At 39.7% G+C, this 27,361-nt stretch overlaps 1 protein-coding gene across 1 annotated transcript in view; it reads right to left on the bottom strand.

Annotated features, from left to right (window-relative positions):
- The window catches only part of LOC308403313 (plexin-A2-like), an 86,474-nt gene that overhangs the window by 6,202 nt on the left and 52,911 nt on the right, over window positions 1–27,361 (bottom strand). Inside the window, exons 7-28 of the mRNA XM_080892617.1 lie at window positions 27,114–27,267; window positions 26,519–26,615; window positions 23,449–23,563; window positions 22,083–22,283; window positions 21,307–21,403; window positions 20,393–20,592; window positions 18,669–18,820; window positions 17,528–17,645; window positions 16,854–16,990; window positions 16,157–16,324; window positions 14,164–14,257; window positions 12,572–12,811; window positions 11,337–11,480; window positions 10,666–10,900; window positions 9,147–9,289; window positions 7,516–7,784; window positions 5,824–5,890; window positions 5,296–5,442; window positions 4,302–4,461; window positions 3,382–3,485; window positions 958–1,054; window positions 24–223 (exon numbers count right to left, since the gene is read on the bottom strand). Of these exons, the coding sequence (XP_080748743.1) occupies window positions 24–223; window positions 958–1,054; window positions 3,382–3,485; window positions 4,302–4,461; window positions 5,296–5,442; window positions 5,824–5,890; window positions 7,516–7,784; window positions 9,147–9,289; window positions 10,666–10,900; window positions 11,337–11,480; window positions 12,572–12,811; window positions 14,164–14,257; window positions 16,157–16,324; window positions 16,854–16,990; window positions 17,528–17,645; window positions 18,669–18,820; window positions 20,393–20,592; window positions 21,307–21,403; window positions 22,083–22,283; window positions 23,449–23,563; window positions 26,519–26,615; window positions 27,114–27,267 (3,339 nt within the window). The remainder of the gene's footprint in view (window positions 1–23; window positions 224–957; window positions 1,055–3,381; window positions 3,486–4,301; window positions 4,462–5,295; window positions 5,443–5,823; window positions 5,891–7,515; window positions 7,785–9,146; window positions 9,290–10,665; window positions 10,901–11,336; window positions 11,481–12,571; window positions 12,812–14,163; window positions 14,258–16,156; window positions 16,325–16,853; window positions 16,991–17,527; window positions 17,646–18,668; window positions 18,821–20,392; window positions 20,593–21,306; window positions 21,404–22,082; window positions 22,284–23,448; window positions 23,564–26,518; window positions 26,616–27,113; window positions 27,268–27,361) is intronic.

Here is a 27,361-nt window from a genome sequence, read left to right as displayed (position 1 = left end):
TTGCAGCATGTGTTATGTGGTACCTTTGTTGCTAGTAGCCGTGTCAGGTAAATCTCAGACACCATCTTGCTGCCTCGCTCGCCCTCTTTCTGGTCCCCGTGGTCATGGTTCTTGACTAAGTGCCAAACTTTGACACCACTCTCCAGGTCGGGGGTCAGCATAGGCACACGGGAGTGGGGGCTGTCAGGGCTGGTGGGGGTGGAACGGAACGATACATCCACACCTAGATGGTTAAAGAATAGATGATAAAGAAAAATGCACAATTCCTAAAATATTTCAGTTTGTAAATGTACATTATATATCTGATAATCACTCTATTAGACTGGAGCACAAACAAAGAGAACGTCACATTGATTTCTCAGGTCTAAATAAGTGGTTGACAGTCTTCGTTGTAATCTGGAAGTGAGCAGGTGGGCTGTGTGTGTTTTGACTGTATAATCAGGTGCTGTCATTATTTCATCGGTCATCATAGTAATGATGCAGACATACACTCATTCATTAAAGAGATGGTTTCTATGGTTCTCGCTTTCTGCCACTAAGTGTTTTGTGTTTTCAGCTTTTCGACTTACAGCGTGGCATCGCTTGAAGTTCTTGTGTTTTTAAAAGGAATATATTAAACCCAACGACAAACATTTATGTAAAGTGCATGATTTTATTGACGTTAAGATCAGGTCAGCTTGTGTTATACCTACTGTATAGAAACGTGAAGTGAAAAGACAGTTCCATGTCAGCTTATATATAAAACCTAATAAACAACATACTTGATTTGCTTTTGTAAATGCAGAATATTTCTTGAATATTTTTTCTAGACTATCATGCTTCCTTTATTTAACATGCCTTCTAACAGTGTCAACTAATGTGCTTTACAGCAGATTGATAAGTGACAGAAACAGATGGTGCATCACTACTGTGAGGTGGATGAATATTAAGTATTTGAATTTCCTAAGCAGTACTAACCATATCTGCTGATACTGCGTGGGAAGCTGGCTGAAGAAGGAATGTTGAAAGAGGACATCTGTTTGGGCACCAAGGCCACCACACAGCGATCAGATACCTGAAAAACAAAGGTAGAGCCTTGTGAATTTTTTGCTAGCAGCTGTTGGTCAAAAGTAATCATGGCAGGAATTCCAAATATTTTTTGAGCTTCAAACCAAGAGCCAAGGATTTTCAGAATTATGACGGAAAGGTTTTGAATGTCCTCTGTGGGCTTTGTAAATTTATAAAAGACAGGCTTTTAGTTCAACTGCAGTCTCCTGTAAAAATCCACTATCATCAGATAGATGAAAATAAAAGGCAGCACAGCATCTACTGGAACAGCTTTATATTACTGTACCAAATATAAATTGCAGGAGAACTCAACACACTGCAGATGCTACAAACACCCAAATAAAGAAATACTCTGCAAGTAGCCCAAACAATGACCAAACTAAAAAATTGATGGATTCAGCAAAGACATGCATTGTGTTGTAAACCAAAGTAATTCCAACCATGATGTTTCTGCAGCCCCAGGAAACACTTTTACCGTTGCTACACTGTGCCTTTCTATATCATATATTTGGAGGTGTAGTATTTGCAGCCCTTTCTGTATTTGTAGTTGAGTTCAGGTCCTTTCTTATTTAAGTAGGTGATGATCATAACTAAATGCATGAAAGGTTTTTTCTAAACTCTCACATCAATACTTAACTCAACATTGCCCTCCAGTGATGCTCATGGTAACTTAGCTTAATCTTTTGCAGCATGTAAGTAAAGTGAAATATTTATGTAATAGACTGCTAAATGTTTTCACATAACAATACAGGCACTTTTTTCTAGTGTCGGTCCTAGATCCTGTCTGTGGAACAGCACTGGGGAAATGCTGAATATTGTAGCTCTGCTCTATGAGCTATGATGAAGACCGGTTATCCGCAGTATGAGAGAAATTCCACATTCAGACTTAGCTTTGCACTATTCTGCAAAAGCTGCATTATAGCGAATACCAAATTCAGCTTAGCGACAAAACATGCATTTCCTAGCTAGTCGAAAGATTAAAAATGAAAGAGCTAAATTGTTTATCTCCTCTAGAGATAAGACAGAATGCATTCTCTCCTCTCAAAACATACTTTTAGTGCAGAAAATGTGGCTTTTCTTTGTCTTTACTGGTCTCTGTGTTTTTAGAAAAGTATGTTTTCTCTGTGCATGGTACAGTTGGCCCAAAGCTGACAGTGTAGATGAACATTTGACTGACAAAGGAACAGGATGACTCATCTGAGGTTAGTGACTTGTGTAGTCGCATTTATGAGCTGGGAAGGAAAAAAAAGTGTTGTAAAGAGACGGGCACACAAGTGCATGTTTGGTTGACTAAGTGTGTTTGTGACCACGAGGTTGGAAAAAAATGTAGGCAGTGATGAGGTGAGTGAGATGAATGTAAATGAGTAATACTTTGCCCTTCATCAACAATATCTAGTGAGCAACTGAGTAATCCGTCTGAAAAATTCAGACTTTCCAGGTATAAAATTGCAATCGTTTTTTACAAGCTTTGAGGTAATTAGAGCTGAAGTAAAGCGTCAGTCGACAGACGTTAATTTTAAAAATGTTTGAGTCACTAAAATGTCAAACATTTCCGCCGTCTTTTTTCACATGTGAGGGTTTTTTTTTGCTTTTGCTTTTATTGCACTTAGTATTGGTTCAGGCTGGATATAAAGTCAATCTCCAAACCCAATATCCCAGCAAATAAGCTGATAACAGTTGATCTCAGTGACAGCCGACACCAGCTGATTGCTCGAATGATACCCGGCTACTCATCCATTATTTTATAAGGTAGGATTTTTTTTGTTGCTATCCTTCTGTAAGCTGCTTTACAACCCACCCCCACCCCACATCCTTCTATTCATGCAGCATTTGCCAAAATCATTGTAATATATGTTGACATGATATGCATTGATGCTTTTTTATGTTTTCTTACTGCTTCTCTCCCTGTCCCAGGCTTGTATGCTTTGGGGAACACTAGGACATACACATGCCTCACTCTGTATTATAAACCAAGCTGCCTCCCACTTTGGTGGTCTGCTTAAGCTGCAAAAATTCCCATCTATCTCTGTGCTAAATTGCTGACCCTCTTCCCCTTTACCAATCCATATATTTACACATCACTTAACTTTGGAGAGTGGAGTCTGAACGCCAAAGTCTAACTATATTCTGCTGTTGTAATAAGTCATTCATTTCAGATGTGGGTTATCTGATTGGAATCCGTTTTATATACTCTACCGTTGGTCGGAGAAACAAGCAAGTTTTAGCATATCACCTTGATTATAAGACACTGTAATGGGCGCAAATAACTGAATTATTCATAAACTCAAAAATCAGTTTTTACTTGTAGTCGTGGTATGATTGTTATTAACAGACCTGGTAGTGCATGAGGGTGTTGAGTCTCTTCCAGTCGCTCTCTATCTTTGTTGTGATGTCCTCATCCTGCAGAACCACACGAGCCGTTCTGCCCTGCCGCCACTCTGTAGGAAAATACAATCAATAATAAATGTGTGACATATGGCACTTTGAGGAATGTTGGTATCCCAAGTTTTTGACAGTTACATATTGTCAAATGTCGATCATTTGTCTGCCCCTTGGCGCTGCAGTTGAGGTCATGTTATCCTTTCGCACTATATTTTATTCTTTGAAACTCTGCAAGTTGTCAAGTGTAGCAACCAAAGTGTCACCAAGACAGCTTCCTGTGCATTTCTACTTGACAATTAAAGTGATTGTGATTCTGTGAACAAAATAAAAATGACAGTGTCTTCACAGAGCTTTAAGCTGCCCAAAGCAACAAAGAGAAACTGATCCTCTCCAAATCCCTAGCCTGGAAAAGCCCCTTAGGGTATAACACTACAAGCCCAAAGCACGATCAGCCACTACCTACAAGTTATCTTATTTACTGCCTTTGAAGGTGCATGTCAGTTGGATTTGTGCCGAGTCATTCGGTATTGGATGACATGTTGTGGGCGTAAGCCTAGGTGTAGGTGCACTGTCAGAACGGTTTAACGTCAGTGTTAGAGTGTTGTTCTGATTAGGGCTGTAAACAGGTAAGGGGGGGTGGGGGGGGAGTCTTGACGAAACTGATGTGGAGCCCTTTCTAGATGTCATATTTGGTATTTGGTATATTGTCATTTGGCACGCTCGATTTCTGCTCTGTTTTCCCCAGCTGTCATTATTCCACATGTGATGTGCCACAGAAATAGTGCAATCTTAGTTTTGCCCCAAAATATATAACACAATTACTGTACTGAAATTATTCCTTCACAATGGGATTGCACTCTGTGCAGCCTCACCTAGATCCATGTCTGTAGCCCGTGGCCGCTGTGAGTACGGCATGTTCTTGTACACTGCATCCAGGATCTTCTCCTTTACCTGGGTAATGGTGTCACAGTTGAGCACCTTGACAGGGATTTCTGGGCTGTTCTCATTGTCGGGGTTCACACAGCTCAGCGTCTGGAGATCCAGGATAGAGAGAAGGGGGAAGAAAAGGAAGGAGGCAGAGAGAAATGTGTTGATTGATACGGAAGTCCTTTCATTACCTGCTCTTCACCAAACTGTCCTGGTGGAGAGCATCTTGGCCAGAAATGTAATTTCACACCTCCAGGATGTGCTTGTGCAGCTCTGGCAGGGGCATTAAACAAGTAATGAGACACAGACTCTCAGAATCTCCGACATGGCGATCAGAGAGGTGTCATCCTGTCGCTGGCTGGCTCTGCCATGCAGCTAAAGCCTGAGGGGGAACCTATTCTGATGGGGCGCTGGAGGAACCCAGCTGGCTTCATTTCAAAAGAAATGTAAAAGAAAGAGACATGTTGCATTATCCAGGTAGTCTTACCTCGTGAATGCACTGGTTTAGCACATGACGGTTAAGCTTATATAGACTCAGTCTAATATTTGTAATTGTAAAGGTAGCTAATATAATACTTTTTTTTCACTAATTTGGGTGAACGATGTCCAGTGGAAACAGTATTTGATTAAAAAGGATATTTGTTGTATGGGGTTTTGAGGCAAGTGTGTGAACTGCTTTAAAAATGGAATTTCGAAAATGTTTTGTCGAATTTTAAGCTTAACGAAATGGGCATCTGGCTATGCAAGAATGTTTATTTCATTTTATCAAAGGTATGCAAACATTCAAAGCAATCATCAAATTATAACCACAGCCTTGGCATATTCAACATTTCTGGGGATCTGTCAAGGCACTTTGCCAAGAGATGTGCAAAAATTAAAGCAGACAAAAGGTAGAGAGTTTTTTGTTTCTCTCTCTCTATCCATGTCTTTGTGACTCACCAGCGTCTTGTATTCAATCTGCTGGCGGATGAGTTTGTCTTCACTCAGGGAATAGCGTGCCTCTCCTGTGATGGAGTCTATGGGTCCTTTCTCCATTTGCTGTTTGATGGCACAGAACAGCATGAAGAGAGGCTCGCCAGCACACTCCTTTGTTTTGGAAAAGAACCCAGGGATTAGGTTGAAAGGTGGGAGAAAGGAAAAGAAGACATAATAAAAGTACCGTAGTGAAGGGAAGGATGGAAATCAGTATTCATCAGCAGAGGTGATGAGACTGAGTAACTGGAGCATGACACATCAAACATAATAAAATTGAGCTTTTATACAAAGCTGGAGACATGTTTGACCTCGCAGGTAACCATTATCCTTCCAGGGTGTTGTTAGAACACATCGATATTAGGCATTTAAAATCACAGCCGCAACACAAACATGCACAGCAGTCTATTTCAGAATCAATGCAAATAACTTTAAGCGAAACCATAGTAGCTCTCACCATCTTAGCAGTGAGATGTGAGAAGGATTTCGTTTTACCTTGAGAAATTTGTGGAGCAAGAAAGCAAACCAGTTTGTCAGCATCTTCTCTGCCACTGACTCTGTTCTGTAAGACAAAGAGAGAGTGTACTCATTTATTAGCAAAGGCACCCCTCTGAGAGCTGGAGTGGTCTGATTATTCTTTATAATTTAAGACGTAGACGAGCCTGGCATTGTTGAAACCAAAGAAAAATTTAACAAGGAGAGTTCTGATGATATAGCCGCTTGATCTCGAAGGACTCCAGCAGACTTTGGGTTAAGTGCTGCTAGTGCCCAGCATTTTTGGGTCATGACATAATTGCTTAGAGACAGGTTTGAAGGCCACTTTGAGTCACTCTGTTTCTTCCTTGCAGTGTCTGCACTTAGCTACTTTATATGAGTCCACTTGGGTAAAAAATTTATGATTTACTGTCATATATTCTAACTAAATATGTAAAAAAAAAATATTTCTGTGGCAATTTTTAAATCCGATCCAAGGCCTACAGCATTTTAGCTACAAATTCCGTGTCCTAAACCTGTCGCACTTTTCTTTTGTTCTTACCCAGATTTCAATCTTAACCTGCACTGAATCAACTGTTGACGGCGTCCCATTAAACTTTAGAGTGCTTCCGCAAGAGCTGCATGTTTGGGCTAACAAGTTCTTGTTGTACTAGCTCCCATGTGAACTCATCCTTATATTTAATGAGTGTGCGTCAGATTGTGAGAGCAACCCCCCCACCCCCCACCCCTTTTTTTAAGACCTCATGAAACATTCAGTAGGCCGGTCTCAGCACTGGGAAAACAATCGGCAGATAACCAGAGGTGGAGGAAAAAGGGAGAGAGGCGAGAGAAGGGAGGAAGAGGAGAGGTGATGGGGAAAGAAATGTGAGCTACAGCTGAATGTTTCATGAGTGGCACACAGAAGATAAGTCAGACTGACAACAACTCTGCTGCCGCTGCACTCACTCTTCCCCATTAGGTTCTCCTCCTCTGCCAGTCCCTCCCGCTCTCTATCACTTTTAACACTCCTGTCTTTCACCTGTCTGCTCAGGCATCCTGTTTCTCAGACTCATAGCGGATGTTTCACACTGCTGCACAAAACAAAGCTGTACAAAGGTGGGCTTCCCGTTACTGGCCTAGTTATTCAACCATCAGAAGTGCAGCAACTGGGCCGGAAAGAACAATGCACAAAGGAATTATCTATGCCAAAAGATAAGCAGCATTGATCAGAATTGGTCGGGTTTGTGACCGAAAAAATCTCTAGTTTTAATCCTCTCACCACAGAGAAAAAAGGGAGTCCAGTGTTGCGAAACTGAATGATGTACCCGACATGACCTCCCAACCGAAATTTAATGGGCTTTTCAAATTTCTGACTTTCTTGCATGTCTAGCTTTTAGGGACTTTCTTTAAACATTTTGGAGAACAACTGATTTCTTCTTTTCTGCAAGCACAGCTGAGATCTGATTAGAGATCTAAATTCTGCTTTGTCCACAAAAGCCACAGGACTGTGGCTCAGTAGGACCACTCTCTCTGATATCAATTTAAATAAATGAATTCATGTTCTGTTCTGTCCTGCAGTTTTACCTTAAATTTATGCGTCTTACATTTTACCAAAGAACTGGAAATGAAAGTTTTCAGCTGACAAAAAATAACTCGGTATGTTACACAGCTTTTTGTTAATTGGGTTTTAGCACTGTGAATGATTCTGCTTACCTGCGGAGGAGTAGTTTGGGGTGGTTCTTGCTCTCCAGATTGCGTTCTATAAGATCTGAGAGCAGATGTTTCAGGATGTCTGTGGCGTACTCCAGCCGTCCCTGCAGAGCGGTCATGATGAGCGAGGCAACGTAGCCGCGGTCACGCATGGAGAAGGAGCGCTGCAGCTCCAGTGTGCGTATGAATGTCAGCAGGAAAACCTTATTATTCACCAGCTGAGCAAATTGCTTCAAGGCTTTCTCCACATTCGCCTGTCCGCTCCCTGGCACCTGCACGCATCATGCATTTTTGCACACACAGAAAGGTGAGTGCGCTCATTAGATGGTACACACTCATGGATGAGTTATAACAGAAATACAGACCAGAGTAGAAATTCTCCCCTTCAAAGGGTCGGTACAAACCAGAATTACTGGTGTTGCTAAAGCCTTTGCCTAGAAGTGAGTGAAGGTTATGCAAATGCGTAGAGAACTGCCCCACCCTTAAAAGTGTAGATTTAAAGGAATATATAAAAAATAATAAAAACCTTTTTTGCACTAAATAAAGAACCTTTGTTATGTGTCAAGTGCAATCAGAGGATTTCTAAAGAGTTAATTGGTTCTTAAGAAGTGCTATAATTTGTACCCTAATAATATCTTGATTAAACTATCTTTAATTGGTAACATCAGCCTTGACCTTTACATTCCAAGCTTCTTCTTCTTCTTTTTTTTTTTTACACAAAAAAATTAAAAGCCAAATACTTTTTTTTCTCCAGATTTTCTTAAAAACTGAATAGAGAATGCCTCAAAAATTAAATAATTTGCCTATCCTTTGAGACAATAATGAAAACACTTCTTTCAAATACATTTTAAGAAACAGAAATGACTTCAAACCCAGTAGAAGGCTCAGAGATTAATGGAAGCAAAAAATTCCCAGTATGAGCTGCAGTCAAAAACTCAAATTAAAAACATTAATAAAATTTGGCTATAAGGACACTTCTTGTGAAGGTCTGCACCATTGACAGCTTTGCAGCTGTTTTACAGTAGATTTCCTCCTTGAAGTCCCTTTCTGTCCACTTATGTGCAGGGACCTCGAACTCGAAAGCAAAAATCTACTTCTCTGCAAAACTGACTCAACCTTTATGTCAAGGATAATTACTGGTGGTGAGTTTGGTCTCCACAGTGCCCAAGCTAGAAGAAGGCGCCCCAGGTTAGGAGTGGCACCAGTCAATTGTAAAGCCACAGTCTCCACTCAAACTGCTTCCCATTCTCTTCCCGAAAATGGAAATCAAGTTGCATGGTTGGTGTTTTGACACAGTGGAGCAGATTCAGCAGGCATTACAAATGTGCAAGTTCAAGTGGTCTGAACAGCCCTACCGGTCAGGGATGTGAAAATAGCAGGAGCACTGGAAGTGACCTTGAAATAGAGTGCAGTCAAATTTTAATCAGGTATATTCTTTTGCTTTTTATGGGCAGCGGCCCAAAACTTTTTGACCTCAAACTGATGTGAATATTCTCACAGACAGTTTGACAGCTTTGGCCAAAAAGCCAGTAGCAATTATTTTTGGAGTATACTGAAGCTTTAAGGTCAAGACGTCAGAAAAATGGTTGACACTGCATTCAAGTGTTGCAGCCTCTTCTTCAAAGGTTCCTCACCTCCAGTTCTCTGAGGACAGGATGATCATCTATACCGGGGAAGAGAACTCTCATGGCATAAGTGCGATAATCCAAGTAGGGAATGCCGGCTCTGTCCAGATCACTGGTTAATTCATTGATGTCAGTCTGTAGTTCTGCAAAGGCTGCACATGACACATGTATAAAATGTTTTGCCCAACATTTTAGTAGTGTAAGACAGTAATTCCAAATAAAAAACTTTTACATTTGCATCTTTGAAATTTGATATCTATAGCTTGAATATTAACTATAATTTTGCTCATCTTTTAATTAAGCCACCTTATATAGTGCTGTGAAAAAGCATATGCCTAGTTTTTTGGGGTTTTCAGGTTTCAGTTTTCAGTTTTATTTGTCATATGCAAGTTAGCACAGGGTCAACATTGCAATGAAATGTGTTTGACTAGCAGCAGTCACTCAGCAGCATGGTACAGTAGAAGAAAATATAATAAAATATAATAAAATAAAAAAATAAATAGAAAAATAGTAAAGAGCAAAATATTAGAGAGACGTGGTAAAAGAGAAAAGATGACTAAATATATATGTATCTATAAATATAAATATATGTACACTAGTGATTAAATAAGAAAATCTTGAAAAGAAATATGACGGGGGGCAGATGGGATATTGTTTTATATGCATATTTGTCGTATTTACATGTTTCAGATCAGACAAGCTTTATTGTTAGCCTAAGATGATCCGAGTTAATACAAAATGCAGTTTTCAAATGAGTCATTTTTAAGGGCAAAAAGTTATCCACAGAATATTTTCCTAAAAGTTTTGGAGATCATCCGGATGTTTTCTGGCAGATATGTCTTTGTTCTTTTTGGTTGTCAGTGGTTTTCAACTTGGAGGTCTCCTATGAATGCCATTTTTGCTCAGTCTCTTTCTTATTTTTGAATCATTAATCAATGACCTCAACTGAGGCAAGAGAGGCCTGCAGGTCTTTACATGCTGTCTGGGTTCTTTTGTGACCTCTTGGACAAGTCATCAATGCGCTCTTCCATGTTCTCACTCTGGTTCAGTTGAGCCCCAAAGCCTTAGAAATGCTTTTGTAACCCTTTTTAGACTGATGTCAGTGACTCTGTTTCTCATTTTTCTTTCGATTGTGGCATGATGTGTTTCTTTTTGTGATCTTTTAGCACATTCAATTTGTCAGAAAGAGTCCTGTCAAGGCTGAGTGTAGCTAGTAAAATTGAAGTCAGCTTTTCACAAAATGTGGTTAATCACAGCTAATTCACGATTTAACAAAGAGGGAGGATTACGTTTTTCACATCTCAGGTTATCTGAGCTCTCATGTGATCTGAAACATGTGTGACAAATATGCAATAAAATAAGAAATCAGGAAGCGGGCAAATGCTTTTTCACAGCACTGTAAATCATTTTGTACACATAATTCTGACATAAGCTTTTAAAAGAATATAATGCAATTATACATTTCATGTTAATTTGGGAATATGATTGAGCGGATTTAAGATATTTTTATCTTTTAGTTCGTACTGACCCTCTTTGCACTCCAGAGCCACTCTGGATTCCAGATTGTCCATCTGCATCTGCAGGCGCTTCAAAGTGAGGTCATTCTCATGTGACTTCCGCCTGTAGGCCAGCAGAACTATTACAACGATGATGAGGAGCAGCCCTCCTCCAGCTGTGATACTGAGGATAGCAGGAAGGGTGAGCAGGCTGTCGGATCGGATGTGAACCTCTCCTGGAGAGATGTGGAGTCCGCCGACTTGAACCTGAATAATTGCACGATAAAATTGAAAGATTTAAAGATTTTCAATAAAATCTTTAAAACATGTTCAAAAAAAGGCAAAGCCAAAAAATAAATAAATAAAATGATCACATCAAATGTTAAAGATTTGCCTGTATAGTTGCCTTTGAATAAACTAATATCCAGGCACACACACTTACTTTTCTTTTAATAGCTCTACTGTCAATACTTGCAAGAGTGCATGTCAATAATTGTAGAAGGCAATGTTCGCTACTTTGGAACCTACTAGACCATGAGTGACAAACAATGACAGAAAGCCAACAACTAAGTGAAAGCCTGTCAATGACCCACAAATACAGACAAGCACTGACCTGCAGAGAGTGACCCACATTCATGCAGACAGGGAAACAGATGGACAGACAGACAGAGAATTGCCGGATAGGCACAGAGTTGAAACTGACCAGGACTTTGTGTTGCCCGGTGAGGTTTGGTGGCTCACAGAGTAACTGAGTGTCCGACACAGTAAGAGAACAAGGTGTATCCCCGATCAGCACCGTGTAGTTGAGCCTAGCTCCACCAGATGCAGATGGCACCAGGTTACGTCCCTGCAACATATAATATAAAATTTAAATATATCAAGCACATTTCACATTTTAAGACCAAACAGCTCAAACATTAAACCTGAACTCTGTACTGAGAATCTTAAAAAAACAATATTTGTTTGATCTAAGAGATCCAATTAAAAACATGATTCTGTGCATGAACTATTTGACCAGACAAGCAACTGTTCACCAGAAAAATAGTATGCTTTAGCATCATTCAATGTTTATGCATCAGTGGAGTTAGTGTAAACAGCTATAAGGGCATTCACAGAGCACATCACCTGCCAGGGCCTAGGCGCTACTTTGCAAGTTTGCAAAGAACCAAAAGTTAATTGGTTTTTCTGGTCCCCATTCTGCACCTTTCCACCAAGTTTTATGAAATTCAGCTTGGGTAGTTTTTGCATATTCTTGCTGAGAGACAAAACAAACAGCACTGATCACATCCCTTTGCCTTGGCTTTTCTCTTGCGAAGAAGGCTTTCTGTCAGTTTCTGTACTGCACTGCGGACTGCCACAGAGTCTATTTTTTATTTTTTTTTGCAAGAAAGCTGCTAAATTATTTTAGCTAACAAAGGCAGATTACTTCAAGACACAAACCAATATGCCATGCTGTTCTCTCTTGGCAAACGTAGCTAAAGATTTAACTTCCTTGCAGTGGCACATGAAAGTAAAGGGAAGAAAAGTAAGGCAGAAAAAAATTATTTTAAAAAGTACAAAAGAAGTGTTGTCCGTTCTTTGACAGGAAGCATTTGAGTTCACAGGGAGAAGAACATCAGACAGAAAAAGTCAGCAGTTATGTCCACCGTGGTCTGAAATATTTATTAAAAAGGCATAAAAATTAATGGGGAAACAGAGGGGTTGATGTGTGTGGAAGAAATAAAATCTGATCAAATGGGATAAGATTTTTTTGATCACTGAATCAAGCAACAGACTATTTATAGCACTGAGCATAAGGATAGAATTACATTAGGTTATGTGTACTGAAGATAAAACAAATGCTGTTATGAAAGCCACTTAGTGTTTTTAAGGTTTTGCCTTACTCTGAAATGGGAACTGAAACTAGACTCATTTCTGGGAAGCTCTCCATCAACTTACTTTGAGTATGATGGGAGCTCCAGGTTTCTGCTCCAAAACACCCGAAAGGCTGAGGGGCTCCAGGTAAGGGTTGGGGTAGTAGACAAAGCTTGTGTTGTTATAGGTGAGCAGAGCTTGGACATTGTTGAAGACAAATCCAAACTCATCCACATGTTTCACTGTCTCATGGTCTGTGGTGTACTCCACCTTCAGAGATGGAGCGAAGCAGCTGATGGTGGTTGTGTTCAGAACTTTGCACACCTGGAGAAGAATCAGATCAGGTTTTTTAAGTTACACCACATTATCCACAACCTGACAATGTAGTGAGTGAAATATTACAGCAGCCAGACTGTACGTATTATGATATACAAGTTTTATATCTTCCAGTAATTATTCATTTAACCTCAAAGGAAAATTAAGTACAGCAATTAATGAAGCACCACTTGTAGTTTTTATATATGTAGGAACCATTTTTGCTAAATAGATCTGAACAGATGTCTCACTTCGTGCCCAAATGTTATACTACTAATAACTATCCTGTTATTTCGAACATCCAGATGTTAGACCCTTTAAAATCCTATTCAACTTGCATATTAACAGAATAATATCTACTAGAATCTGTTTCATATTAAGCCAATCACTCGATTACGAGAGTGAAATTCTGTGGGCTTTTTCGCCCCTATACTTCTTCAAAGTCTCCTTTAAAAATGAGCTGTCCCTTTAAATTTCACCAGCTTGACACCAGTTTCTAGTTAGCTTTAGTCAGATCTAGTTTTGCACAGAAAGCTATTTGAAGTAAATTAAATGCTTTTGTGATTCTTAACATTTTCAAGTAATTCCAGTTATGTTTTCGAGATATGTGTGATAAAGATGCTGCCCTCATTAAATTCACCAGTGACCCTTTTCTAGCAGCCGTTTCGGGTTAAAGTTCAACTTTAATCCCTTCAGATCTCAGCTTTGCCAGTAACACTGTCGAACATGCAGCTTTAATTGACTGGCTGAAAATTTGGGCTGGCATCGTTAACACATCATTTAATTGGCTCTGGGCAAACTTCTCACATACAACATGTTCCACATAAAAACACCCTAATTTATCAAACACAAAAACTGAAGGTCCTTGTTTTCTCTTACATTCGTGCAAGCAAATAATGCCATCATTCTCTCTCTGGCATCTCTGCAATAGTTATCTTTTCTGCCAGGGTGCAGTCCTAAAGCAAATCCATGACTAGTAAGAAGTGGAAAACTTGCTCCCAAAGGACCCTGGTCTTTTGCCAACAGGGTCCCAACACTTTATAACAATCAATCACTTTGAGCGACCTGCCTGAGCAGTTCAGGCGAGCAGAATTAGCTCCATAAATCACCTCCAAAAGTGAGTTGTTCATCCATATCATTTTTTAAATCTTCTTTTGGAATGATCCTTTATGTAAACCTGTTCTCACTTCTTTTTTCCTCCCCAAACCTCTTCCTCTTCAATCACATTATAAAAATGATTATACCACAGCACTGAATCTGTCTAAATACAATCATAACAAATCACAGATTTAGAGTAAATTTATTGACGTATGCTTTTTAAAAACTAAATATAACTATAAATCAGCAGTTTTTACACTCACATTGACAGATTCATGCCCAGCATATTTGACTCTGACGCGTGGTTCCTGAACTACATCCAGATTGGTGCCAGTCACGGTCAGAGTGGTGTGTCCACTGTTTAGAGGAAAGAAATACATATTTATTGTTCAAACAAGCACATACGTGCACAATGCTCTCAAAGCAACCTGCTGAAATGCTGCTGCTTTTTCATCATGATTTAAATTAGAATGATAACCACAGAGACATCTGTGTTTTTAAACATTTCCCAGAAAACCTGCATTAATGCAGGCTTGAGGAGGAATAGCTGGGATGGTAGCTCAGGCTTTGTTATTGGACAGATCAAACGGAGAACCAGCTGGCTGCTATTTTATATTCATCCATAACTGCGAGACTGGCATAGCACGAATACAGGTGCTGCTTGTTTACATATCTGCGCTAGATGTGATTAAAATAAACAACACGCTCTAATCTCTGAATAACCTGAACTGCAGTGCGAGCTTAGAAAAATGTGGAAGTAGAAAGTCGGAAAAGTGAGACAAAGAGGTCAAAATACAGGAGAGGTGGAAAAATGCTTAAAAAAACTGGTCGGTCAAGTCAGCCTGACAGAGTGCCAATCCTTCTCTTCTCACACTTCAAAGGCTACCTAAGCTTGTAGTGCCTCATAGTGGGAATGCAGATTCATGATGAGGGCTCTTGATTGCAGCTCCACAAAGCTCCTCCTGTCACTAGGCTGAGGGCCAGGGTGTCTCTCTGAAGTCTAATCTGCAGGGACGTAGTGCCGAGTAATCCCACCCTAACTCTAATTAAGTGCCATCTTTTATTTAGCAGAGTCCAGGTAGTGCACCCTTCAACTGCGATACAAATGTTCACGTAGCAGGTTCATTATTGTAATATTAACTGCATAGAACTCATTCATGTAGAATCGTGAATATTTGAGTCAAAGATGGTTTGTTTGGGGGGGTTTTTTTGACTATGATTGTTTATATAGATAACAATGTTGTGGCTAGTGACTTGATAATATCTCTGCAACCCTGACAGTATTGCCAAACTCTCAGATTTCCTAAGAGACTTTCTATGAAGAGCTGTATTATTAATCCCATTGTACCGAAACTGGCTTCAATTCACGGAGGAGTTGTTTGTGAGATAATTCTCAATATATAGGAGTAAATGGAGCTTAACACCTAAATTACCTGCTTCTTGACAAAGAAAGCCAATGCCACATTACTTTGGTCAGAAATGATTAGTTTTAACAAATAATGTAGGGTGCCCTGTTTCTTTGGGTATTAAAAGGGTAGCTGTTCTCTAGCTGTCTAAATTGTCCTCTACGCCCTGGTTAGAGGACTAAAGGACCACTACTCCTCCATTGCCAAAAGAAATGGGAGGACTAGGGCCAAGTGATGGGCCAAGAGGGATTGGGCTTTAGTCAATGAACACTGAAGCTTATCTGTGCAGTGCAGTCCTGGAACAACATCTGTATTTCATAATATTGTGTTGTTGTCTTGGACTTCTTTATGTTGAGAAGTGTTTTTATTTTTTATCCTTTCAGGTTACGTGCATGAGGGGGCCAGAACATTTGAAATGGCTAACCAGCACAAAACTATTACTGTTACCACGGTCCATATAATTAAATTAACACCTCTGTGACAGCATCAATAAAAACTGAACATTATAGCCTTCGTAAAAAGGAAACTTTATGGGAATTGTACCCATTTTTTGAGAAAAGTGAATCACACATAGTACAAGTTTTTCTGTGCCACTGACTTTACACATAGATTCACAACTTGTGTGTGGGTGTTGATTTAATCTAAATGAAGTATTGGATATTTATGACAGAAAACAGTTAAACATGAAGTGCATGAAGTCCTCTTTCACACATGCATCATCTGCAACACATTTTGCAACATGAAAACTGTCACTTGCAAGATGAGATCATTTGCACTTTTTTAATTGTCACACGTTCCTATGATTAGGCTAGTAACAGCGTTTATTCAGTACTTAATTTTTTTATGTTACCTGGTAATGCTCCACAGGGGCTCAATGCGCTGTACTGTGGGGTCTTCTATGTACTCAAAGGTCAGACTTCCAGGAACCTTGGCGCGGTCAACACTCAAACTGACTTGCACTGGCCCCGCTCCAGTCACCGATGGAGCAGAGAAGCACACAATCTCTGACTTGGTCCTCCTGGTGAGATTACCAAAAGAGAGATTTATTCATGCCTTTGATTGTGACTGCCCACTCAGTGCTGCAGTGGCAGACTTCACGTCACTATGAGCCATGCGCATTACGGTGAGAGGAGAGGATTCATTATAGTCTGTCCCATCTCTTCCTCGTTACAGACACATTAGGGATGGAACACTGTAATTAGAGGGTGCTCAAATTAATGGCTTCCTTGCCTCACCCACCTGACTGCTACAATGTGAGGCATTTTGAACTTTAAATAGATATCTATAAATACACAGAGAACAAAACTTACTACAGTGAGTTTCATCATCTCCTCACTAATTATCAAAGACTTTTAATTTAACGCACAGACACATAATTGTATCAAAGGTGTGCTTTTTTAAAAGAGTGACCTCATACAGTTTTTAATTGATATTAGTGAAGGCTAAATCTTTAATATTGTGCAGAGGCAATCTAAATTTAGTGCTTGTGAGTCAGGAATCATTTTTAATGTGAGATTAAGATGATGTCAAGGGGTTATATTACTCACCTGTATAGCTCACATGTCTGATTACCAAAGTACACATTAACGGTACTGCCAGCTCCTAGATTCTCCCCGACTACAGTGACCTTGGTGCCCCCAGATTCAGGTCCTCGGCCTGGAGTCAGTGCCAACATTGCAGGGGTCTTTGGAAGAAAAAGAAAATCATTCATGTTTCATTTAGCATACGTGCCAACGCAGAATACAATATGTCTTATTAACTGTGTGATTCTGATAAACCCTGTTCTTCCAGCCTTGGCTCAGTAAGTCTCTGTAGAACTAAAAAGTTAAGAGCAAAATTGTTATAAAAGGTAGACCAAGGTCTAATAATTTATTGAGTATCAAGGCTATAATTATTTTAAAAATGAGTAATACTACACCACATGCTCAGAAACAGAGCCCTCTTTGGGATAAGGTGCAATAAACCAGAACATTGTTTTCATCAGCCACTAACAAAAATACCACAGTTGAAAAGTCATTCCTAATTATTTTTTAAACTGTCTTGTGCACAGTCTGTGCTGCACTTAAAATGCATTGAGAGTCTTATTCTCTTCCTTGCCAGTTGATGATTGCAGTTGCCTGAACCGATCGAACTGGTTAGCTTTTACCTACAATCATACAAACACTTCGCGTTTATTTTGGAAAAAGTGGACAAGTTACACGTGTTTCAGTGTCAGAGTTACCACAAAGGAGTAGAGCTGGGAAGACTGTGCTCGTAGCTCTGGTCTACATTCGCCAACACACAGCATAACTGGACCTGGAGTACTTCCTTCAGGAGCTGCAGCCATCTCACACACAATCCTTTCAAGACAAAAAAGTAAAAAAACAAAATATGTATGTGGGTGCACAAAAACACAGGCATCGTGCATAATAGTAATAGCAGCATCCAGGCATACACACAGAAGAATCACTGCACTGCATCACATTTGTTATGAAGTGCACTGCCGGAAGATGGCCGGCGTGATTGAGGTAGACTTTCATGGAAGTTGTGGGTCAATACAGAAGCCCATCTTTCTTCTGAATGGGAAACCTATAACAGCAGTATAACTCAAATGATAAACTACACCCCTCCCCATCTCCAGCACGATTGCCACCCACCATTACCTCCGGTTACCATGACAACATAGTGGATTCTTCAATAAATCAGTATTGCCTGTCAGGTCAATAAGATAAAGTACGCCATGAATAAGTCATTATAGCAACTGACCCCACGCTGAAATTAATGGTAGTAACAGCTGTAATGCCATGTTTTAAAGCACTGTTTGTGCCAAATGAATGGCCCTGCCAAATGCACAGCTCTGCACAAGAAACTTGTCCTGCGATACAATAAGAGCACCCAATGAATCGTCCCTGCCCAGCCCTTCTATTCATACATCACGTGAGTTTTCCAATTTTGTGCTGGCATGTTTTTTTTCCCTTTTTTTTTTACCCCCCCTTCTTTAGAAGGATATAAATAAAGTCCCTGCAGCCTGAGCCCAATTGCATTACATGGCTGTGAGAGAAACACATGGCTAACAGATTGTCCCTCCAGTCAGCGACATGCAACGCATTTCAATTACAGCTGTGCCGACAGCCTTATAACGACAATGACACAAAGACTGTCTCTTCCTTTGGCTCTGACTGCACCAGAGCAATACAAAGAACCATGCACAATCCTACAACCTGATGAGGCATCACAGAGTATCCAGCTTATTCAGAATGTGCTAGTGTCTTTATGGGGAAAAAAATATGTAGAAAGAAGGAGATAGGGAGAGTGCACGCATTTATTTAATAGTACTATATCAGTACTATTTATTAGTACTGGAGGGGAGGAGTTTCTCTTACTGTTCTGCAGTGATGTATCCCTCCTCCTGTGGTGTGCACTGCACTCCTGCCACTTCCACGTTACCAACCAGCTCAGAGAAGGATAGACCAAGGTTCAAGCCCTGGATTGTCACCAGGGTGCCCCCTTCCAAAGGTCCAGCAACTGGGTTGACCTACATAGAAGAGAGGAATTAAATAAATTAAATAAATATTATAAAGCTTTATTCTTGTACATATTTTTTGAATAATTCTTGTATATTTTTTTCCACATAAATAATGTGCACTTCCATACTGGAAAAAAAGATGCTATAAAGAGAGTTAAACTTGGCCAAACCCAAAAGAATTTCAATTATCATAAAATGCAAACACTTTAAGTTCTTACTAAAAATTTGGCTTTGAGCACTGCCTTAAAATATAGGCTTTTGACTATTTTGATCAAGAAATATTGTCCTATAATATGTGGAATAGTAGAATCACACTTTAAAAACTTAAAACTGGATCTGTGTAGCCTTTCTTTATTCTTGGGAAGCAAATATTAAGTAAATATACCATAAGTCTGTGTGTGAAATGCTCAGCTTTCATAGCAACTGGGTCTCTTCAGAAAACCTTGAAATCCACCATAATTCCAAGCAAACTTTAATGAATAATGCAGTGAATAACAAAGCCTTGAGAAAACCTATTCACAGCCCTTTCCAGTGTCAAGTTAACCATCCCAGCAGGAAACCGTTGGACCTACAGAACAGAACAGGAGCAATGCCGGAGCGACACTCCCTCCACTCCCAAGCAGCGCTCAGTAGTTGATTCATTCGGCTGCAGCTCCTTCAAAAACCCCAATAATGTAACAGGAACATCAAAGGCTCCCGGCTCTTTGAAGTGGAAGAGCCTTGCATCTCTGTGCCTGACCCACTGCGCCTCATTCAAGAGAATGAACAGGAGTTTGTGACATAAAAGATCCATCATCACTTTCTAAACAGCCTGAATACGTTTAGCTGTCAAGCACTTAGGGTATTCAGCTGGTGTGGAACAAAATGTAAGATAGGCTCAGGTAAACAAGCACTTGGAAGAAAAACTGGAAGTTGGCCACAGAGAAAATTAGAGTTATTTATTGATATGTACAGTATGAACTACTTGTATTTGTTAAAAAGATGTCTGGCATGTGGTTTTCGGATAGTATTATGTACAGATAAAAGATGTGATTTCGGAAAGTAACTTCTCAAAATCTTCGAACAGAGTTAGACTTTTTTTGTCGCTCTAAGGTCTATCAACCTGTTTCTCTATGTCTCGCTTGCTGTAATGGCAAATAGAAGCAAAATCAGGTATTTTATCCACTATAATAACCTGGTTCAACTCAGTTTCTCTGACAGACATGTTTTCAAACATGATAGTGATGGAGTTATTTTAATGCAATGAGTTGTTTTCTCTCTTTCCTTTGAATTTTAAAAAGAAATTAAATAGAACATTTACTTATAAATTGCTGGATCTTAGCACACAACTACTACAAATTTGTACCCAGGTCCCAGAAACCACTTCTAAACTAACGTCCTTCTTAGCTAACCATTTAATTAACTACTTAGCTGTGTTTGCATTATTTGAATTCACCATATGCTTAAACTTGATGGTTTAAAATGGAGCACTGTAACAAAAAATAATTTCCCCCAGGGATCAATAAAGTATTCTGATTCTGATTCTGATTCAATAGGATGACTCAGCAACAGACAACCCAAGTGCACTAATGAGCCACAGACCTCCGTAATGCGTGGGTTGGTGCATTTGACATTCCTGGCAGAAAGATCCAGCCAGCGGCTAGCGTAAGGGGAAATGGGAGGACAGTGCTGCTTCATGGTGCACCGGCCCTCACCGCTACACCAGCCACACTGGAACTTCCTCTCTGCCCGCAGACACATGCCACAGCTGTCCCGTAGGGCACTGCATTTGTAGAGATGCACTGTAGGATAACAGAGACAACAGTGTAACAATACTGTAATATATGAAAACCTATAAAATATACTGTACATGCACCAAAATTTAGACCAGCAGGGAGTGCAATTTGGTAAACTAAAAAATTTTATGAAATAACAAAAGAGAACACAAACTCAAACAGTTGGTTTTCACTGTCATCGCCACAAATAACTGCAAAGTCATCATGTGTATTCAATAAAAATAATTTAATAAGGCATGTTTATGCACATGGCCTATTTCAAGGATTAAGAAAAAGATCATGAGTAATCCAATAAACCCGTCTTTGAAGTTTGCCTTTTACATCCTTTCCAGTAAGTAACCTTTATTTATACCCATGTAAATGAACTTCCTTAAATAACAGCAAGGCCTGTTAAAATTCATGGCATGCATATATTTTGGTCAATGGGGATGTATTTAATGTACCACCCACCATGACAGCTGACAAGCACCTTTCCGTGCAGGATGATGGACAAGAAACCAAAAGCGGCAGTAAGAGCCAAGCTGAGCAAATATGAAAAATCATCCTTCACCCCTTCAGGTGTACAAGTGATTGGGTGCTCTTTGATAACACTCCCTGCTATTGTGAACTTTCTCTCAAGGCCCTTCAGGAGCCTTCAAGTGCTTTCTATGACCCATCTATACCCTGTAGATTGAGTGTTTTACACTTCTCTGGTATGGCAGTGATAGATGACAGAGGCACCTTTAATCTTCTCTGGATTGTCAATGATGAAATTGCCGTTCCATACAATGGAGAGGTCCACTGCCAGGTCACTGATCTTCACACCCTCGTACATATACTGAAAAGCAGAAACCAAAAGTAAGAGAGTGTTCAGAATAGGGGGGAGAGGGGAATTCAAAGGGAGACAGGGCACAGAGTATAAAAAAGATGGAGAGAGACAGAGTAGGGAAAATGAGGGGATGAAAGGGCAGCAGCGAGACAATGCTTTTAACCATCTGTCATTTCTGCCATGGTTGTCTGCTCCTCTACTCTTTGACATGTAGGGACGCAAACCCAGGCTGGGGTGGCCGATCATCCACATCTGAAGAAAAATGGCCTTTTCATACATTGTCACAGAGTGCCAAGGTGTGCTTTTCCATTGAAATTTAGCCTGTGATTTGTATTGTGTAAAAAATTGGGCAAGAAATATCCTGTGCTCCTCCATAACTTATGCCATTCAAACTGAGATACGGTTTTGAGATACAGTCGTATAGTTGTGGTGTATTTCGTTTTTAACCATGCAACAATTTTCCCTTCTCTCCTTCGTTACTTCCCTGTTACTCCCCTTCTTTCTCTTACATGCTTTTCACAATTCCTTATCACTTTCCCTTTCCTCTACTTTTGCCTCGGTGTGCTTGACACTTCAGGCGGTATTCACTGATGCTGATATACCCTATGTACCTTGCCTACACAGCATCCAAGCCGTCTGCCTCATTTGACAGCTGTGAGACTCCCGCTGGGAGTGTTTGAGGTCATACCGAGCTGTTCTGGCACTGCACACTGGTGCTGTTGAAGCGGAGCGCCGTGACACGGTGGCTGACACCCTGCACATTCACCACACACTCATAGCCCCGCTGGCCCGACTGTGGCTGAGGAAGGTTCCGGGCCCTCAGGGTAATGGGTCGAACCTCACCAGCCGGAATGAGAATTTCTCCAGAGTTAAGAAGCTGAGGACATGCCTGTGAAAGGAACATACGAAGAACTGCAATTTTACTTTTTACAGTAAATACGTATCAACTGCCTCAATATTAAACAGGTAGCATTTATGATATTTTCAAAGTTAGCTTCCTTATGACAGATTGAGCTGTGTATCTAAAACACACACATTATAGTTTCTGTACACTAGTCTATGTTGGTTTGCATGCACATCTGTTTGTTTTGTTGAATGTAGCCTAATATGACATAATCCATATGAATCTGTAATATGACTCAGGGATTAGTGGGGCAAAGAAATCACTAATCCAAATAGACTTTGCATTCACATGGTGCATCATTTTTCTACAGTAAAGTTGATTGATATGTAGGAACTCACTACCTCTTCAGCTATATCAGCTAGACTCTATTCCAGAGTTCAAATCTCACCTGTTTACGTTCACATATCAAGTACAACCCTGTTTTCTACTCTATTAAGCATTTAATTATCTATATTATTACTAGGAATTGTATGGACAGGTGGCTCTTTGCTGAAATATTTTCACAACATATTGACGAACTGCCATTAAACTGCTGCATGATTAGTAAGGATAATACAGTCTTTGGTAAACCTCTGAGTTTTCTTCTAATATCACTAGTAGTACACAGTTTCCTCTAATCAGCTAAAATATATAACATCCTCCAGGATGGATTGGCAAAAATATTTGTATACATATTTATACTAAAGTTCCTGAAAGACCAATTATCATGACATTTGACAAAAAAATGATTCAAAGTATTCATTATGAAAAAAAGTATTCACAATTTTTTAAATTCTGTCATATACAGCTTTTATATGCTTTTAATGTGAATAGCACTTTGGTTTATGACTAAACACTTGGAAAACTAATGAAATTCTCTTTAGTTGCTAATGTGCTTAGTGCTGACCGTTAATATGCAAAAAAACTAAGTGGAAGATGATATTTGCTAAAATGAGCATGTTAGGGTGCTGATCGAACCATCCTTCTCCCCGTATGGCTTTGCAAGGCCACTGGTGTGGCTGTAAGGTTTTTATCCTAATGATTCTTTGCAGAGAATGTGTTTTTGTTTACTTGGATTTCTACCTTTAAGGCAAAAGTGTCATATATCATCAGAAAAATTGTGTTCCTGAAAGCAAGACTTCAATCTGCTCTAGTATTTCTATGAAAGTACCTCCGAGGCGTTGACTCTGCCCTCCTGGAAAGAACAGCTGCTTGGGTCGTGCGTGCACAGGTTGCGGTATTTACACCAGTGACAGCGAAAAGTGCTGTTTACACAGGACAGACACCTGCAGGACAAAATGAACACATTATGACAGACTGTTCACTAAGTGTGCCATGCAACACTACCGCATTTACACAGATTGTAAACCCTGCCCATCATCTGCATGTTCCCTTTCTCAGACTTCGTAAAGGACTGCAGACGGGAGACTAATGAAGGATTGTGCTGAATTTATCTTGACACTCTCTTTTATGAAGATGTCCTCAGGCAGCATGAATGTGTTTTGTTTTTTTTTGTTTGTGCGTAACAAAGCATTACCTTCAGCTTGAAATATTGGTAGGAGAGAAACCGTTCACATGTCACTGTTAGTTAAAGCATAAACAGTCATTCTAGGAATATAAAAAATGATGTACACTAGTATCAAGGACACAGTGTCCTTAATACATCTAAATTTGACTACTACAGCTTTTCATTTTATTATGTTGTTTGCAGTTAACACTATGCCAATCTTCTCAGGATTGTGTACAAAATCAGAATGGAAATAACCGAATGTTTCATGGGTAGAATTGTGCAACAGCTCTGGCTTGGATTCAGTCACCTACAACAAGCGGTCAGTTGTGGATTAAGGTTGTGGAATCTATCCAACGAGATTTAATCACATTTTGGTCAACAAACATGGAAGCAGTGCTAATACAGCAGAGATGAACGATACACAGCTGTTCATAAACCAATAAAGCAATTGTATAGATTCTGATTAGGGTCTATCCTCTTTTCCTGTTGGGGAGGTTGTTGACTTTCCTGCCTCTAATTAAGTTCTACCAGAGTGTAGGAAGAGGATCCATGCATTATCACAGTCTGTTAATCCTAAATTGTCCTGCTGAATGAGATGCAGCCATGAGAAAACTATAAAAACACTAGTAGAGCTCCAACACTGCAGCTCATAGTGAGTTACAAATGCCAATAAATGTAGAGCAGCTTCATTAAAATTTGATATTAATTAGCTGCCCAGGGCCAGTATGGACATAAAAATGTGTGCTTGTGGGTGCATGTGTTAGAATGAAATTCGGGGGGTTGCGCATTAATAGAGCTGGACTGGCAGGGTGCTGCAAACACTGGATAATTAATTATGGAGGGTGATGTGGTGGTGAGGTGATGGTGGTAGCGGAGGTAGAGGGGGAGAAAGAGGTGCTGGGTTAGGAGTGTGTTTGGTCTGAAATATTAATCACAGGAGTATACAGGGTCACCCTGCAGCTAATGGAGGCCGTACTGGGGTGGGGCGGATGTGATGAGCTTCCAACTGTTTTCTTCTAATGGCTTAATATGGTTATATTGCAGCGTTTATGTCACAGTCAAAGAGCATTGTGAATAAGTGGCATGTGGGCTAATTTTCTGGGTTTACTATAAATACTCCATCAGTCAAATGTTTCCTCCCAAAGTGGATACAGAGGCTAGCTTTTGTCACTCATGGCTGGGTGTAATTCAACGTTCAGTTAAGTGAAGCCTATGTTTAAGCACATCAATTAAAACCTCAAAAAAAAAGCATGTGTTGGCTCATGATGTGTGACTCACTTGAAGTAGATTTTAAAAAAAGCACACGTTGTAGGTTTAAGTTCTTTAAAGTAAATAATTAAATTTTCCTTATTTGGAGTTTTGTTAATGTTGCTGTGAAAACTTATAAAGTGTTTGCTAACTTCTTTTAAAGCTGACAAATGCTGCTAATTGGCTTTCATCCTAATAAGATCCACATTTGTAGCAGTGCTTGCAATTGTTATTCACAAAGAAAGACTCTTGTCATATTTTACTGTTATGATAAATACAGCAGACATTTGCATAATGGCTCAAAGTCAAAACTGCGTCCCTGCCCAGTTAGTAGGCTTATATTGGATGACATTTAAATAATGTACTTTTAAATTATTTTACTTACCCTCAAGCATCAGAGCAAGGCTAAAAATATAAAATATCTTATGTCTAATATTGGAGGCAAACACAATTCTCTGGCAAGGCCCCTTGGGATGAAGTCAAAAGGGGGTGTGTGAATCTAGTACTTATCTTTTTAAGCAGCCGTCAGGGACTGTTGGTCTAGAGTGAAGCCATTTCTAGGTGTTAATATGTATAAGGGCTGCAACAAACAATTGTAGTTTATTACCGTTTAATCTAACAATTATTCTCTCTATTAATTGTTTAGTTTGTTGTACCTTTGTCTCCTATTTTGTACCGCAGACAGTTCAAAACTCAGAAGTACTTTGATATGAAACAGAGGAAAGCAGGAAATTCACACTGAGAAAGCTGAACCCTCAGAATGATTGAAGTTTTTTTGCTTAAAAAAGGAATAGAAAATAAACAATGATTAACTGTAAAAATATTTTCTGATCAGCTGGTGTTAAAACAGTAATTCAAAGACCAAGAAAACAACCATATAAAAGGCTGATCCAAACACTGCTGATTCTGTCAAAGAGCAGAACGACGATCTGTCCTCCTGTCATGTTTTGCAGTCTTTAATCCTTATAAACTCTGGGTCTTTTGTCCAAAGACAGGGGGTCATAAATGACAAATTTACTATGATCTTACTGGTAAATCTTTTGCAGTTAGTACATGATGTATATCATGAATGCTTCAGCTTTAATAGTTTTTTGCTGTATTGGATACCAGTTCGTAGACCTAAAACATTTTCTAGGATGAGTATTGAATTCAGTATTGAATTCAGTATTGAATTCACAGGAGTGTGCGGCAGACAATGATAGTTAACTGATACTTAAAGCTTCAACCAGTAAGCCCACAAACTGCTAGTTAAACCAGAGTCGAAACAAACAGGCCATGGCAAATGCATCATGTTGATTTAAATTAAACCTGACAGATAAATTGATCTCAAAGGTTATCTAACAGGCTGATCTTAAGTAGGGTTGGGAGCATCAGTACATCATTGCTCTAAATTAAATCGTGCTCTTCCATCTATTGAACAAATCAAAGATGTGGGGTGGATGGTGGATGGTGGGTTGGGGGGTGCAGGGGCAGCTGAACTCACATTTTATGTGTGCTGCAGTTGTAGAATTTCACCTCCGTGCTGGCGACCATTTGACCCGTTTCCTTTGAATTCAGACGAAGCTCTACCCCAGCCCAGTCTTAAAGAGAAGGACGCAGACGCAGCGTGGTGAGCGAAGGGAAAGCGAGAGGGAGTGGAAAAACATGTAAGAGAGTTGATGAGAGAGAGACAAAAAGGATGGGTGAAAGAATGAAAACAATGAGTGAAAAGAGAAGGTCAAAGTGAGGCAAAAAAAAAAAAAGTTAATGCTTTTATCACATTCCTGTAAAGAGCCACCTGGTGTCTGCATTCCTGGAAGGGCATATTGCTGTTGTCATGAGAAAACCTTCTGTCACAAACTTCAATTGAAGGATTACTTTAAATGCTCAGAGGAAATTCTACAGCTCCTTGGTACTCACCACATCTTTGGCTAAACAAAAACTGCAAGGGAGCCAATCTTTAAAGCAGACTCTTTTTGTTAGAGTCTAGAATATTGATACATTAATCCTTACATCTTATGTTAGCATCATTAAATATTGGTTATAGGTTTATATTTTTATTGATTTTTTTTACAATATACACTGATATCTGAGCTCACCTTGTCCCTCTGGTATTTGGGGAACATCTTTTCCAGCTGGGGAAAGACACATAACCCTGTTCCCCTTCACATGACCCTCCAATTCAGCCTGCTGGCCAAATGAACAAGTAATACCAGCAGAAAGGTCTGGAACATTGTTCACCTCAAGTAGAAGCTAAAAGAAAGCAGACAGGAAAGATTTAAGACACTGCTACACTTACAGTGGTGGGGAACAGTCTGACAGTGCGATGTCAGCACTATATAACAGA

This window comes from Rhamphochromis sp. 'chilingali' (genome assembly GCF_963969265.1).
Source record: "Rhamphochromis sp. 'chilingali' genome assembly, chromosome: 9".
Taxonomy (NCBI): domain Eukaryota; kingdom Metazoa; phylum Chordata; class Actinopteri; order Cichliformes; family Cichlidae; genus Rhamphochromis; species Rhamphochromis sp. 'chilingali'.
Note: the sequence above shows the minus strand (reverse complement) of the source record. Positions and strands in the feature narration are given on the sequence as shown.